Consider the following 17733-nt stretch of genomic DNA (forward strand, 5'->3'; position numbering starts at 1 on the left):
CAATGTTACCTATTTTACTGCTAGCACAGTAGCTGGAGACCATACTCTCCAGGCATATGTGGTTACACATGTGTGCCTACTCAGTCAGTGGCTTTGAGGATGTTTCTTGCTTGCTTGTGACTGTCTGTTTCAAGTTGCTGCACATCTACAAAAGGTCAGGAATTGAACTGAATTAAATTGACTTTATTACTTACGTCCTTCGTATACATGAGTAAAAATCTTTATGTTATGTCTCTGTCTAAATGTGCAATTTATAGTAATTTATAATAAATAGTTTGTACAACAGGACTGTCAATATAACATAGAAATACAATTGTATCACCATGAACTAATCAATCTGACGGCCTGGTGGAAGAAGCTGTCTTGGAGCTTGTTGGTCATGGCTTTTATGCTGTGGTACTGTTTCCTGGATGATAGCAAATGCAACAGTTTGTAGTTGGGGTGTCTCTGATTGCCAATGATCCTTCTGGCCCTTTTTACACACCTGTCTTTGAAAATGTCCCAAATAGTGGGAAATTCACATCTACAGATGTGCTGGCTGTCCACACCACCCTCTGCAGAGTCCTGCTATTGAGGGAAGTGCAGCTCCCATACCAGACAGTGATGCAGCCAGTCAGGATGCTCTCAATTGTGCCCCTGTAGAAAGTTCTTAGGATTTGGGGCCCATACCAAATTTTCTACAACTGTCTGAGGTGAAAGAGGCACTGTTGTGCTTTTTTTTAACCACACTGTCAGTATGTATAGACCTCGTGAGATCCTCAGTGATGTTTATGGCGAGGAACTTAAAGCTGTTCACCCTCTCAACCCCAGATCCATTGATGTCAATGGGGGTTAGCCTGTCTCCATTCCTCCTGTAATCCACAGCCAGCTCCTTTGCTGTTGTGACATTTGAGAGAGAGGTTGTTTTCTTGACACCACTGTATCAGGGTGATGACTTCTTCTCTGTAAGATGCCTCATTATTATTTGAGATCAGGCCAATCAATGTGGTATCATCAGCAAATTTAATTAGCAGATTGGAGCTGTGGGTGGCGATGCAGTCATGGGTATACAGAGAATAAAGGAGGGGACTTAGGACACAGCCCTGAGGGCACCTGTGTTGAGGGTCAGACGGGCAGAGGTGAGGGAGCCCACTCTTACCTCCTGCCAGAGATCTGACAGGAATTCCAGGATCCAGGTACACAAGGCAGAATCAGAAGAATCTGAATGAGGTTTATTATCACCGGCATGTAGCAGCAGTTCAATGCAATACATAATATAGAAGAAAAATAAATAAATAAGTCTTATTCAGTCTACTTTATACAGTATACGTATATTGAATAGATTAAAAATTGTGAAAAAACAGAAATACTATATGTTTCAAAAAAAATGAGGTAGTGTCCGAGGGTTCAATGTCCATTTAGGAATCGGATGGCAGAGGGGAAGAAGCTGTTCCTGAGTCACTGAGTGCGTGTCTTCAGGCTTCTGTACCTCTTACCTGATGGTAAAGGGCATGCCCTGGGTGCTGGAGGACCTTAATAATGGATGCAGGGTGAAGGCCAAGGTCTCAGCTTCTTGTTGAGCATGTTGGGAATTATGGTGTTGAATGCTGAACTGTAGTCCAAGAACAGCATTCTCACATAAGCATCCTTCTTCTCCAGATGTGTAAGGGTGGTGTGTAGAGCTGTGGCTATTGCATCATCTGTTGGTTGGTTGTGTTGGTAGGCGAATTGTGGGTGGCAGCATGCTGCAGATGCAGTGCTTGACCAGCCTCTCAAAGTACTTGCTTATTATTGAGGTGAGTGTGACAGGACACCAGTCGTTCAGACGTGTTACCTTGGTCTTTTTTGGTACAGGAACAATGGTGGATGTTTTGAAGTAGGAGGGCACTCTTCACTGGGAGAGGGTGAGATTAAAAATATCTGCAAACACACCATGCACACTTCTGAGTACCCATTTTGGGATGCCATCCGGTCCCACAGGCTTGCAACTGCCCACTTGTTGGAAACACCTGCATACTTCAGCCTCAGAAATGACCAAGGTGCAGGCTGCTTCAGCGGTTCTTCTCGGGCTCGGTGTTGGCGACATCGAACCAAAAGTAAAAAGCATTTAGCTCATCTGGGGGAGAGTGGAATTGGGTGAGGTGGAGAATATGGGGAGCCTGCCCAGAGCATTTGTTCTTGATGGGAAAATTGGTTGCTGAATTGTTCAGATTTATATGAGATGGGTACTTTCATCCGGACAGGAAGATGGAACATATTTTTAACATGCTCCAGTGATAGGCTGGATGGTGCAGTGTCTTTTCGTACCCATTTTTTAAGACAAAATTTATGTAATTATTAAATACAGCTGTAAAAACGTTTTTGCCTTTCAGCGTAATAAACTCAACTAAAAGTAGATGTGTACTTTCTTTTCAGCTGAAAGAATGAAGCAGGTGATCTCTTTTGAAAGGGTGGTTTCATTACGTATTTTGTAAATACACATGGGGGTGAGGGAGGAATGTTTTTGCTGGTTTAAAAAAGACACGGAAGGTATCTATTACATGAGTCGTGTATGTTCTCTAAGTTTTCTAGACAGCTCTCTGCATGTGTTCTAGCTGCCTTTAAGTTGTTCTGTTGAGTTTAACATTGTCACATTACATTTCTACGCTCTTAATCATATAAACTTAATTATATCTTGGGTAAATGGATTGACTGATTTGGTTGTTGGTATTATCCAGAATCTTGTACAATTAAGGTATCTGTTGTCCTATTCTTTCAAAATTATTCTATTCTAAATCAGCCCGTGTGCTTTCTGTATCAGTATTGATTTAATACACAATTTTCTGTTATCCAAAGTATCAGAATTTGAAGAGGTTTGTTTCTTTATTTATTGACATACAGTGCAGAGTAGAGCCTCCCAGCCCTTGGAGCCACGCCACCCAGCCATCCCCCAATTTAATCCTGGCCTAATCACGGGACAATTTACAGTGTTCAATAACCTACGAGCCAGTATGTCTTTGGAATGTGGGAGGAAACCGGAACACCTGGAGGAAACTCATGCTGGCTCCTTACGAGTAGCAGTGGGAATTGAACCTGGGTTGCTGGTACTGTAAAGCCTTGTGTTAACCACTGTGCTACCAGGCTGTCTCTTTTTGTTTGACAATAGAATGAATAAAGCTTGTGGGGTTGCATCTAATTACCCTGATAAATCATAGTCTCATAACTTCACTCAAACAAAAAATGGTTGGAACAATAACATGTTCCCTTTCGCTTCCACTCATTAAGGTAGTGCTTTCCTGGTTTCTATGTTTGTTTTGGAAAGAAACCATCATTAAGTAGGAAGAAACTTGCATTGTTTTAGTGTTCCCAATCATACCCTTTTTGAAAACATACATGATCACACCTTCACATTTTTTAATTCCATGTGCTTAGATCCATCAAGTGTAAATATTCTCAGCAGAGTGGTTATGTTGAACATGCATTTGGTCTCTTGCTTGCAATCCTGAACACCATACTTAAGCAAGAATAATAGAGGGTACAGAAAGTATTTTCTACATTGTGGCCAGTGACAAGGGATGTCAACTGTTAGACCAGAAAAACTGGACTTGTTCTCCTTACAAGAAGATCTTTAATGATTTAGACAGCCTAGCTTAAGGGAAATTCTTCTCTTTCCATGTAGTTATCAGTCAGGAAGTTCAGGTTATTGGTGGTTACCATGTGCCAGTAGGAGTGGTGGAAATGGAATTATTCAAGCCACACAAGTGGATTAGATAGACACTTGAAAAAGAATAATTTGCTGGTCTATGGTGAATAAATACAGTATGTAACTAAGACCGACTGGATTGCTTTACTTGGAGCTGACAGAAACTTAATTATGAAATTCTTCTATGTGATTGATTCCATATCTTGTGATTCTCTTTGCTTTTGTTAACTTGTGTTTTTAGACTCCACTTTTACTTTAAATTTTGAGGTAAAAACAACATAGTATCAATAGGAAGAGTAAAATAGTTTTGAATTTTGTCAAAAACGGTTTATAACCGTTAAGGACCATGGAAAACAAAAAAAGCAAAAGAAGTGGTATAATTAATGTAGGTATTGGTTCAGATAAGGTCCGTTGTTGCTGATGTCTTAAATATCATATTCAAAAGCAGATAAGTGTTTATCAGCTTATTTTTGTGGAATCTGGAATTTTACAATATATAGTTTATAATTTATAAATAGGTTATAAAAACAAAGTGCTTTTCGTGTAAAGAATGGAAGCCTTTTGGAGATTCAACATTGATTTAATTGTCAGGGAAACAAGGGGATTCATATTGTTAGAACCATTTCTGATGAAATGACAAAGGTTAGCATTTTGTATGATGTATTTTTCCTTCAGGTTTTACTATTGTGTAAGCCTGTGCTTCTTGTGCAGTTAGTATTTTTATGCTTTAATAACATTGGGTTTTCAACATATTTCATCAACTGGCATCAAGAGCATTAACATTCTCCAAAACTCTATCCCTGTATATCTGAGTAAACGGTGGGTGGTATGTACATTTAAGACAGTTTCTAATATAAATGTCAGCATGTGTTAACATTTTGGAATTAATATGCATTTCTAGTTTAGGTCTTGTAAAATTATTTTCCTGTTTGGACTATTTTTCTCCTTTAAAGTGAAAACTGCTCTACTCTTTCTACATCAGGGGTTCTTAACCTGGGGTCCACAGACCCCTTGCTTAATGGAAATGGCCAATGGCTTAAAAAAGGTTGGGAACCCTGCTCTACACACACGACTGTGTGGCTAGGCACAGCTCAGATATCATCTATAAATTTGCCAATGACACAACTATCGTTAGTAGGACTTTGGATAGTGACAAGAAGATGTACAGGAGCAAGATGGATCAGCTGGTTGAGTGGTGTCGCAACAACAGCCTTTCACTCAGTGGTAGTAAAACTAAGGAATTGTGGATTTCAGGAAGAGGAAGACAGGGAACACTGACCAGTCCTCATTGAGGGATAAGCATTGGAAAGGGTGTGAACTTTCAAGTTCCAGGGTGTCAACTACTCTGAAGATCTATCCTGGGTCTGACATATGGATGCAATTACAAAGAAGTTAGACAGCGGCTATATTTCATTAGGAGTTTGAGGAGATTTGGTATGTAACCAAAGATGCTCACAAATTTTCAGAGATGTACCCTGGAGAGCATTCTAACTGGTTGCATCACTGTCTGGTATGGAGGGGCCACTGAATAGCATTGGAAGAAGCTGAAGAAATTTGTAAATCCAGTTGTCGTGTCATCATGGGCACTAGCCTCCCCAGTATTGAGGATACTTTAAAGGGTGATGCCTCAAAAAGGGATATCCATCATTAATGTCCCCATCACTCAGGAATTTCCCTCTTCTTATTGCTATCATCAGGGAGGAGTTGCAGGAGCATGAAGACATGCACTTATTGTTTCAGGAACAGCTTCTTCCTCTCTGCCATCAGATTTCTGAATGGGAAATGAATCCATGACACTACCTAACTACTTTTTCCTCTCTTCTTGCACTAACTTAATTTATTTTTTATATATACTTACTGTAATTTATAGTGTTTTGATACATATTGTGATGTACTCTTGCCACAAAATAACAAATTTCACAACATATGCCAGTGATATTAAACCTGATTCTGATTCTGAAATTTTTCATGCTATGCTTTGCCAGACTCTGTGCTGTAAGTCTCAATGGCTATGAAATAAAATGAACAAAATTATGATCTTTATATTTACATTCAACAGCAAAAAAGAAGTATGTATTGAATTTAATAGGGATGTCAGGACAGGTTGTCTTTCTTAACCAGTTAAAATTTAGCGAAATAAGGTGCAAAAAGCCAGCGTGTATATTTGACATGTAAAACATATTGTTTAACAGACTTTACAAGCAAGTTCAAAATGATTGCTCTCAGAGCAAATGTCAACCGATGGAGATTTTTATTTCAGCCAATTAACACTCATCTGTGCTTCATCTGAACATACATTGGAAATGCAATCTCATTAAACCTTCATTTAAAAGATAGCTCAATAGTATGTTGTCAGTGGGATCATAAATGTATTGTGTTGCTGATAAAGAATGCAGTGTTTAACAATAATTTCAAGGATCAATGATTTTCAATGAATAGTTTGACAAAATACTCTGAAATGGAATGCATCGTATTTCTTAGAAGACATCAGTTTGCAAATTCTTTGACTATTTCAAATCTCAATACCAATACGATAAAATAATCTTCTGAAGTAACTTCTTCTTGTTCTCTGTCAAGATTTCCAGGATGGCTCAGTGGTGCAGTTAGTAGATCCCATTGCCTTGCATTGCCAGTTCTCTTTTACTTCCTGCATTTTAACATAATAAAACCACTACGTTCCATCTAGTTTAGGTCCAAAGGAGCTGATCCACTCTTGCCCATGGATGAATTTTTTACCCAGGTTTGCATGTTCAGCAGACCAGATTGTATAATTAGACTTTTGCTGTTAACTCTCTTCTTAATTACTGTGTGCTCTAGAGCAACTTTGCTACAACTCCATTCCTGTGCTTGAATAGCTATTGTCCATGCTCCCAGAAGTCTTTATCCTCTTCATCACAGGTTGGAAGTATGACATGAGCTTTGAAGAGATTTAATTTCCTGCTGACTCTTGCTAGCTTAGTGATATGGATCATGCCAGCTTTGTGCTGACTTTGAATTCTCTATTCAGATGTGACCAGGTATGGTTCGTGGTGCAGCCCCTGAATTAAAGATTTGAGGGAGATATCCACTGCTTATGTGCTTGTGTAGGTTCAGTCACACCACAAGCACAAGACTCCCAAGTACACCAAACGCATTAGTAGCTGGCATTTCAGAGGAGTGTCCAGGCCAACAGAGGAGTGATGTTGAGGGTATGATTGGTTAAATGCAGCCTTTCTCAACCTTTTTGCCCTGGAGGACTTTTTAAAATAATTTTCAAGTCTCAGGAAACCCCGGAGTAAAAATTATATCTACAGCTCATGGTACGTTAGTGTGATCAGTAAGTTGTAGATATAATAATCAAAAAATAATTATCAATGTTTTTGAGTAGGGAATGAATTTTTTAGCCATCCTTTCTTGAACAAAGCAGGTAGTTAAGTTTGGGTTATCTTTCTTGAAATTAATCTTTCCCTCCCTTTCATAAATTTTAAAGATTCATATTGTATACATAAATTTCTGTTAAATTACTGGTTTACAAATGCTACAATGTGACATTTATTGATGAAATTTGTTGACTCATCAACTGGATAGAGAAACTGTTGTTTTCCAGTTTATCTCACAAAGCCTCTTCAACAGCATGTGACATGTCGTCAGTACGTCGACTTATCATACTGTTTAAGAGTGAAACCTTTTCAATTTCTTGTACTGCATCTTGGCCTAGTGTTTTATCTACTATAATTTTGCATGCTGGCATTATTAGGTTCTTGTCAATCGTGTGACCTTTCCTTTTCTAGGTGATAAGTCTGCTACTAATTATCTTGCTCCCTGAATCTTCTTACTAACCGGGACTTTATCAACAAAAGCTTTATTCTGTGGTTTTGCGATTCCAATAGCCATTTAGAATAATCAGCACGCTTACGTGTCATATGGCTGTGATTTGTAGTTACCGTAGATTCCGGATTTTAAGCCGCTACTTTTTTCCCACATTTTGAACAGCTTTGAACTTTGCGGCCAATAATCCGAAGCGGCTAATGCATGATTTTTTTCATGCCGCCTCGTAAACATTTTGCCTCGTAACAGTAGACCAATAAAATTGATGAGTAGTTCACAGAGGTCCAATGAAATTGTACGATAAATCAAGCGCACTTTCACAATTAAATTATTGTAAATCAGTCATTTGTACTCACCCTCATCAACATGGAAAACACTCGAAGCATTGTGCTGCCTACTTAGTTTAAACTATATTTGTTTTCTGTACTACATCGCGGGATGCTATGACGTCACACCCGGTTTCGCGGTGTCTTGTGGGAAAATGCCGGTTTGCGATGAAACGGGACGGAGGGAGGGAGCGCATTACGCGAGCGGCTTTGGATCTGAGCGAACTCTGCTTTTAAGTTAAAGGTATCAATAACTTTTCCTGGTAGGCTGCAATATATATATTTTTTTACCAGTCGTTAGGAGATATTGGAATGTTGTTCAGTAAAGAAGTATACGCAATGTATATTTAAAAGTAGCCGCGTACGGGCACGGTTCGAAAAAAAGCATTTGCAATATGTATTTGTTTTTGTTACCATATGGATTTAATTAAAAGTTAAAAAAATCCTCACGTGTAATATCTTTCTGTGTAAATATCTCATATTACAACGTGGGACACCTGCGGCCGAAAATCCAGTGCGGCCTAAAATCCGATGCGGCCTTTACAATTAAAAAATTGATTTTATTTCCAAAATTAGAGCCAGCGGCTTTTAATCAGGTGCGCTCTGTAGTCCGGAATCTACGGTAAGTGTCTTTTCAAATTTTGCTGGAGCCTTTGCTGCATTTCTGTGTTTTTTGCCACAGACAAGGCACCATGGAATAGGACAACCTGGATCACCAGTCCATGTAAAACACACTGATATGTAACTTCCATTGTAAAGATGGAATTTTTTTTGTGTCCGTTGTTGCACTAGTGCAGTGGAATGACTTAGAAAATTGTAATTCTTCATCGTTAATGCATAATAAATAACAATGGAGAAAACAGCAAAAAATATGAAAACTTCACAATACAATTCACTTCTAACCGATACAATCCACCTTCTGCAATATTTACAACAACTGCACAGTGGCAGGCCAGCAGCTGAGTCGCGTTGCATAAGAATTCTTCTTTAGAATGAAAGTTTCCTTCCAATTTTCTACTACACCTGTAGAGTTTGCTTGCTGCCGTGAGTCAGTTGATGGCACGAAAGGGGAAGTTGGGGGAGGTAATTCATGAGAGAAAGGCTGATATCACAGCCCAAGTTGGGTGAGTCTATTCAACACTCAGAAAAAGCTCTTCATGCTCCTCATCAGTCTACTATCCTGCTCTCCGAGCAATACTGTGCTCCTCATCAGTGTACCGTCTTCCCCTCCATGCAATACAGTGCTCACCAGTTATCAATGGCCTCCCCTACCTCACGTCAAAAACTGAGAATAAACATGGTCCTACTGTGCACTGCCATAATGGGCTGAGATTGCTAACGGGGCTGCTTGGTCACTACCCACCATTACGAGCGCTCACTTGCACTCAGTTCAAAAAAAGATGTTTTTTTTTGAATCACGATTTCTTGTGGAACCCCTAGCGACCTCACCTGGTACCCTAGGGTTCCACAGAATCCCAGTTGAGAAATCCTGGTCTAATGTATTAAGCAGCACCGAAGGGCCTTGAGTTTGAATTTATGCAGTTAAATGGTGGGTTGCTGTTTATGCCTTTCTTGTATCTGATGCCCCTTTTTCCTGCGCTGTCCTTGTTGATGGTATTCCTTAATAACCGAAAATCCATTAGTCTGTCTTTTGAACAAAGTCTCCTGTGGCCCTCGGGGGCTGGGAGAACCAAAGTATCAGCACTCTATGCATGAAGACATTACTTCAAATCTCATTCTTAAAAATCATACCCTTTATTCTGAGATTGTGGCTCTGATTGTAAACTTCTTTGGTGGAGTTCTTGTTCTTTGAAAGAAGGTTTCAATGAGATCGCTTCTAAAATGTGGAGAACATAGTTTTGCATGGACTAGATGGGCCAAAAGGCCTGTTTCTGTGCTGTACTTTTCTATAACTCTATAACTATAGGCCTAGTATTCTCAGTCATTACAGCAAACTTTCCATCCCCGCATCCAGTCTTGTGAATGCTTTCTGCACTCTGGTAAATATATCTTTTTTGATCTTTGGTCACAAGAAGCCCTGTATAATTGGAGTAAAACAGTGGCACTCCTTTATTCAATCCTCTTGTAATAGAAGCAACATACAATGGCCATCTTAATTGCTTGCTGCACCTCCATGTTGCTTTTTAATGACAAGGGCATTTAGGCCCTTAGGTACATTATCTGCACTGCCATATGTCAGCTGTTACTTATTTATAGTTATTACATTTTACTTTATTTTCCAGATGGTAATGAGCACTGACATATAACAGAAATTTAAATACTACTCTATGTATTTGCAAACCACAGATCTATCAGGGGCAGTTTGAGTACAGTGCACTCTGTTGAATAGTTGCATTTTCAGCATGATACTGAGCTTGAATAATCTATTACTTGTTTCGATGGGCTGCGATTTGCTTTTATTTGTCCACTGCAATGTGAACTCATAGGGCAAGCATCGCATTTGAATTTATTTAAATCATACATCCAACTCTCAACATGAGGGAGTAAACATCTTTGCGTTATGACATCGTCACAATGTACAGACGTGAATTTAAAAGTTTAATGGCCCGTAGCCTGTTGGTCCTGTCTTTAATGCTGTGGTACCGTTTGCCAGATGGAAGCATCTGTGACAGTTTATAGTTGGGGTGACTGGTGTTTCCGATGATCTTCCAGGCCTTCTTTACACACCCTATTGCTGTAAATGTCCTCAGTGGAGGGAAGTTCACATTCACAGATGTTCTGGGCTGTCCATACCAGGCAGCAATACAACCAATCAGGATGCCCTCAATGGTACCCCTGTAGAAGGTCTTGAGGATTTGTTGGCTCATGCCGAACTTCTTCAGTCGCCTGAAGTGGAAGAGACGCTGTTGTGCTTTTTTTGCCACACAGCCAGTCTGTACAGTCCAGGTGAGATCTTCGGTGATGTGTAGACAGAGATGGATGGACATCTGCAGGAATGACACACTATTACTGAACTTAGCGCCATTCTGATTTCATTTACTTAAGTTCATGGGTATCCTTCACAGTTATCTTGCAATTCAGTAGGCTTTCAAAATGAGTCGTACTTCATGTTATGCCGCTGGTATTTGGGGCAGTAATGAAGGTCCATCTCTGGCAGTGCTCAGGGCTTCCTTCAGCGTGGCAATAGCTTCCTCTCGTTTTTCACTACTGTCAGCTATGCAAGTTCCTGAGGGAGATTTAGTAATACCGTCACACTCAGATGTAAAAGCATTCTTCATTGTTGTTCCTGTAACAATTTTGTTTTACCAGTCAGGGCTGTTAGTCCTGAGCTGAACCCCCAAACCTGGAGGACTGGTGGACCACTCTTGGTCTGGCCTCTACCATTTGACCTGTTTGTCTTGGGTGACCCAACCAAAAGCCAAAGTATAAACCCTGACTCCAGCCAACATAGCAGTCTGGGTCAGTAATGCAACATAAATAAGAGGGTGTTTTATTGAAGATTAATACTAAAATGCCAATGTCATTCATTAAAATACATCACTTCTGTAGGGTTGAATTCTTTTTCTTTTAAACATCAGTTTTACTTAGAATGCACAAATGTGGACTTTCCTTTTGACATACTAGTTTTGAAGTCTTTATTCTGATGGTGTTTCAATGAGTGGCAGACTCATCCCAGAAGTATCACTGTGCTTTGTTTATTTAACCCTGCATTGTTTCTTTTGAATAGGCTCAAAAATACATTATTTCAATAATATCTGGCACACTATTTTTTCTCACCATCATATCATTTAGAGAATAAATAAAAAGTTACTTCACAACAATATAAAATTATACAGCGATATTTTAAAAAATGAAGATCTGAATGAAAAGCAATAGGTAGAGTCAAACAATAAAAAATACTTGGGGTTAAAAATTGTAAGAATCATGTCTGGACCTGAAGTTGAAAAGAAGCCAGGAGTTGTAGTATAACTGGAAAATATTTCAAAGAAAATGTCAAGGAATTGAATGCCAAAATTTGCTTTTGTTTTTATCAAGTTAAATCAAGTATCTTGCTGTTTTGGCCCACGTGTTGTAAACATTTCACACAGATTACTACTTATATTGATTTTTTTTAAAAAAAGCTGATGTTGACAAGCTTGGTTACAGAAACTGTGTTCTCAGCAAGGCTAACATTATTGCTGTTCACAGTTGTCTTTAAGGTGGTTATTTATTGCTGCTATCTGCAGGATAGCTTATAGTAGTTAAGAGACCAGATAAAACTTACTCATTGGGGAGCACTGGGAGTAACACATAGGCCAGACTAGTTAAAGCAGTAGAATTCTTTCTCAGAAGGATGTTTATAGTGGTTTGGATTTTAGTACAGTCAAATAGCTTGGCATATACTTTTGTAACTGGTCGCATTTTTATTGTTGATTAATATTCTCAGTCAATCCATTGTGTCCAGGTCTCCATTTTGGCGGCCCAGTTACATCAGCAGTAGCATTGATCAAAGAAGTTGCACAAATCTATTTACCCAAGAGTGACTTACCATCATTGCTGTTTCCACAAAATGATTCTTGCCTTCCCTGGGTTGATTCTGAAAGAGTTTTGTCTAAATCTGGAGCAGCTGCCTCTCACCCAAAGCACTATTAAAGCAAGGGTGTTTTAAGATTAATGAAAAGATGTTGATGGCTATTGATTAGGTGCAGATATTCTTGCAGAAATCAAGGCAGGGATACTGGATATGCTACTGGTTTGTAAAGGTTGAATTTAATGTTGAAAGATATTTAGGTCTTATGTTACTATCGAATGATTTTCCCTCACCCATCTTCAGGATGGTTCTTCAGGACCATTAAGATTAATAGTTGAACCACTGTTAAAAGGTATATTGAATGAAATTTGTACAATTGTTAACATTTTGCTAAGACACCTGAAATTTACTTCTTTGGTATTATGCTACGTGCTGAATTATCCCATTATATTGGGACAATATTCGTTGTATATCATGGCAAGATTTTTGCCTTGTGTCTAATTCTTAGAATTAATTTTTCCTTCAGTAATTGCACACCAAAGTATTAAAACCACCATCAAACTAGAGCAGTCCTTGCCTTGGTTATTTCAATTACATAAGATCAAAACCACTGTTGATAAAATCCAATCCATTTACTCATCTAATTTTAACTTATGGAATATTTGAACAGAATGTATCAAATAAACCTTATGGAATGAAATTTCCATCCCACTGATGCCACTGCCTAATATCTGGAACACACTGATACTAGTGAATAATTGGACACATGTTAGTACTAAGGTTCCTTACTGAGCCATTTGCTGATTTTATTGCTGCCACAGACAGATTTTTCAAGCGGAAACCTGGAAATAAAAACAGAACTTCCTAAAAGTACTTAGCAGGTCAGGCACAATCTTTGCAGAGAGAAACAAACTTGATCTTTTCAGATTTCAGATTTTATTTATAATAAAAATTCAGTTTAAAAAAGCTTCTATATGTTGAAATTCTCAAGTGTGTTTTGCTTCCAAGTGCATTGTAATATGGAATTTATTTTGTATGTGAAAATTTTAATGTTGGTCCTGGATATGTCTTTTTATTTGCAGTAATTGTGGAATCATTAAAGGATGTGCCACCAGTGAATGAAGAAACTATCCTTTTCAGAAAGAACAGGAATTCAGTTGGGCAGGTAATTCACATAAGAATAATTAACATTTGATAAGGCATGACAATTTATGAAACTTTCTGGATTTTCTAATGTTTCAATTATACAATTCCTTAAATTTTGCTGAGGAAAAGAATCTCACATTGAATTTGTCAGAAGTAGAAGCTGCAGTCACCAGTAGCTTAATTGAAATTTAAGGATGATTGTTGCTGATCAATTTTTTTTTCTTTGCCTTGGTTAAGGCAACACTACCAGAACAAAGGTTTTAAAATGCTACTTATCTTGGTGACTTGAAAGGTTGGATTCTGGGCTGACATCATTCATTCATTGCTGAATTGAGTATGATAAAGTGAGGGTTATTATGTACTGTTTATTTCCTACTCGTATTTTATGCTGAATGCAGCTGATTAAGTAATGATACTAGTCATTATTCAATACTGTTAGATAGTTAAGAACTGTCAGCAATAATGAAGGTAAGTGTTGACTACAGCATGGTCAGAGGTGGGTATAGTTCTTCAATTGCTGCTTAATATAGCAAAGTGGATTAGGGCCATTGGTGGATTAGAAGGAAATAGGTACTTTAGTGGCAATAAAAATAAAGCACTGGATGTGTAATGGTAATGTTAGATGCAGTTTATAATGAGCTGTTGAAACCCTTTTTTGTTACTGAAAATACTGAAATAAGTGAGATTCATCATTGTGTCCAGTGAGGTGTAATTAAGTTCAGTAAAGCTTATAGTCAATATGAACTACAGGCAGTCCCTGGGTTACATATGAGTTCCGTTCCTGAATCCGTCTTTAAGTCGGATTTGTACGTAAACCGGAACAAGTACATCCGGTATTATTTAGCATCAGTTCATCAAACGTTTGTCTTAGTATATATTTTACCTTTCTATGCATATAAAACACTTAAGAGACGTATGTATTCCAATAATTAAACCACTGCATTGCTTAGTCATAATTGTAGTTTTCATCGGGGCAGGATGTTTCACAGGCTCCATTATTCTCACTTTATCCTTTAAAATTGTTCTGATCGTTGACCGACTATAGCCTAACGCTTTTCCAATGAGCGATGGCATTTCACCTCTTTCCAAACGCTTTATTATTTCCACTTTATTTTCAATCGCGATTGCTTCTTGTCAATGGAACAGAAACACTGCAGGCGGTGGGTCCCGAGCTCCGCCAGCTCCTGAGGTCCGCTGGGTCCTAAGGACCACCACACTGAATACCCCGGGTCCGCACTAAGACAGGCTAAATGGGACAAGTGGGGGCTGTGCTGGGTTTGGGTATTTGATCCTCCACAATATTCCACGTGGGTATTTAAACTGGAGATGGCAGTGTTTTTTTTTTACGAAGTCGAGTTGCGACATCAACCCGGCACGGATGGTACGGGAGTCACTGGATCGACAGGAATTGGCTGGCTGACAGGAAACAAAGAGTAGCGATTAACGAGTCCCTTTCAGAATGGCAGGCTGTGACCAGTGGGGTACCCAAGGTTCGGTGCTGGGACCACAGCTGTTTACAATATACATTAATGATTTAGATGAAGGGATTAAAAGTAACATTAGCAAATTTGCTGATGACACAAAGCTGGGTGGCAGTATGAAATGTCAGGAAGATGTTATGAGAATGCAGGGTGACTTGGACAGGTTGGGTGAGTGGGCAAATGTATGGCAGATGCAGTTTAATGTGGATAAATGTGAGGTTATCCACTTTGGTGGCAAGAACAGGAAGGCAGATTACTATCTAAATGGAGTCAAGTTAGGAAAAGGGGAAGTACAACGAGATCTAGGTGTTCTTGTACATCAGTCAATGAAAGCAAGCATGCAGGTACAGCAGGCAGTGAAGAAAGCTAATGGCATGCTGGCCTTTATAACAAGAGGAATTGAGTATAGGAGTAAAGAGGTCCTTCTGCAGCTGTACAGGGCCCTGGTGAGACCCCACCTGGAGTATTGTGTACAGTTTTGGTCTCCAAATTTGAGGAAGGACATTCTTGCTATTGAGGGAGTTCAGCGTAGGTTCACAAGGTTAATTCCCGGAATGGCGGGACTGTCATATGTTGAAAGATTGGAGCGACTGGGCTTGTATACACTGGAATTTAGAAGGATGAGAGGGGATCTGATTGAGACATATAAGATTATTAAGGGATTGGACACGCTGGAGGCAGGAAGCATGTTCCTGCTGATGGGTGAGTCCAGAACTAGAGGCCACAGTTTAAAAATAAGGGGTAGGCCATTTAGAACTGAGATGCGGAAAAACTTTTTCACCCAGAGAGTGGTGGATATGTGGAATGCTCTGACCCAGAAGGCAGTGGAGACCAAGTCTCTGGATGCATTCAAGATAGAGTTAGATAGAGCTCTTATAGATAGCGGAGTCAAGGGATATGGGGAGAGGGCAGGAACGGGATACTGATTGTGTATGATCAGCCATGATCACAGTGAATCGAATGGCCTACTCCTGCACCTATTGTCTATTGACATTAGCCTGGCACGGGAGCAGTCTGTCACTGGATCGAACTCGCTGATCTGCGCCACCAGCCAACCGGAACGGGGGGCGGGGGCGGGGTCAGAGTGAATCTTACTAAGAAAAATTTAAGCTAAATACAAAGTTAAGCACTCAATACAGTGTCAATGGCAACGACTTAAAATGGCAGTTGGCGTTCTCCTTCCTCGGTTCATAAGTACGAGTTGTCCGTAAGTCGGACGTTCGTAACTCGGGGACTACCTGTATATGTTGTACAGTATACTATTTAAGGGATAAATGTGAATCAGATGCTTATTGAGTGTTGAATTCAATGATACGAGATCCGGCATTCAGTGAAGACAATAATAACACACTCAGCTACCAGGATGTATAGCAAAGATAATTTGGTGGAAAACCTAAAGAATCTCTGTGTTCTTGTACAAAAGTTTACAAGGAATACCACTGAGCATCAATTCCTTTTTATAAGCAATATGATACCACTTCAAAGGTGCCCTGTTACTTTGATTCTTTAAAATATCTGGCTGCCACAGAAGGCGTTGAGAAATGTTTTTTGTTTGCTCTATAGAAATGTAAATGTTGGAATAAATTGAAATAATTGACACAAAGAGATAGGATGCTAGGATGCTCTGTGTGAATCATGAGAAATGTGGCAGATGTTAAGGGTTTTTCCTTTATGGAGTAAATATTGATATGTAGCTAATGTAGGTGTATTTGCAGAAGTCAGAATGCAGGAGATGATAAGACACCTGAGAATGACTTTGCTAATCAACTATAAACAAGAGAAAATCTGCAGATGTTGGAAGTCCAAGCAAAACAAACAAAAAACACACACACACACACACACACACACACACACACACACACACACACACACACACACACACACACACACACACACACACACACACACACACACACACACACACACACACACACACACACACACACACACACACACACACACACACACACACACACACACACATACAATTTTGAGATACAGTGCAGAATAGACACTTCTGGCTCTTTGGGCCATATCGCCAGCAACCCACCACTTTAACCCTAGCCTACTTTGCAATGATTAATTAACCTACTAACCGGTACTTCTTTGGGCTGTGGGAGGAAACCGGAGCACTCGGAGGAAACCCATTCATTCCATGGGGAGGATGTATATACTCCTTACAGAGAATGCTGGAATTGAATTCTGAACTCCGAGTTGTAATAGTGCCACTCTAATCACTGTGCTACCAGGGTGTCCTCTCTCTTGAAATGCTCTGTAGTTTTTTTAACATGATTTCCCTATTACCCCCTTTCTTAGGTTATGTGCTCAAGTAATGGAACTCTAGATATGTTGTTGCTGGGCTCAATGTTTTGGATTATCTTTTACCGTCCATAGTTCTATGTGTTTTTGGCAGAGTCTCTGAGGAATATAATGTATTCTTTAATGATTTGTGAGCATGGTGATCAGTACTATTCTTTGCCAGGAATCCTGAATTCTTTTATGTCAATTTCTATATCTCTTTCTGTGGCCGTTTAAAGCTGCTAGGCAGGGAATGTGCATAAAATAATCCATTAAAAATGTTGCTATGAATCTCTTGATGCCTTCAGTTACAAGTTAAGTCAGCATATCTATTAAGTTTGTCATTTATTACCTCTAGGTGCATAACTTTATTCAGAAAGCAGCGCATCTCAATGCCCAGCACAGGGAATTTTCTTTATCTGTTAAAATCATTGTGACGCAAGACCAATACTGAACATTTCCATTTTAAAAAAACATATGATTAACAAAGTCTTGGAAGTTGGTTACTGCTACAGATCATTTTTATTTCTTGAACTGTAAATA

General features: G+C 39.2%; 1 protein-coding gene across 2 annotated transcripts in view; it reads left to right on the forward strand.

Moving 5' to 3' along the window:
• Nucleotides 1–17733, forward strand: part of naf1 (nuclear assembly factor 1 homolog (S. cerevisiae)) — a 186790-nt gene that overhangs the window by 79466 nt on the left and 89591 nt on the right. For both annotated transcript variants that reach the window (XM_073042990.1, XM_073042991.1), the window contains exon 5: nucleotides 13348–13430. In XM_073042990.1, the coding sequence (XP_072899091.1) occupies nucleotides 13348–13430 (83 nt within the window). The remainder of the gene's footprint in view (nucleotides 1–13347; nucleotides 13431–17733) is intronic.

This window comes from Hemitrygon akajei, chromosome 4 (genome assembly GCF_048418815.1).
Source record: "Hemitrygon akajei chromosome 4, sHemAka1.3, whole genome shotgun sequence".
Classification (NCBI taxonomy): Eukaryota; Metazoa; Chordata; class Chondrichthyes; order Myliobatiformes; family Dasyatidae; genus Hemitrygon; species Hemitrygon akajei.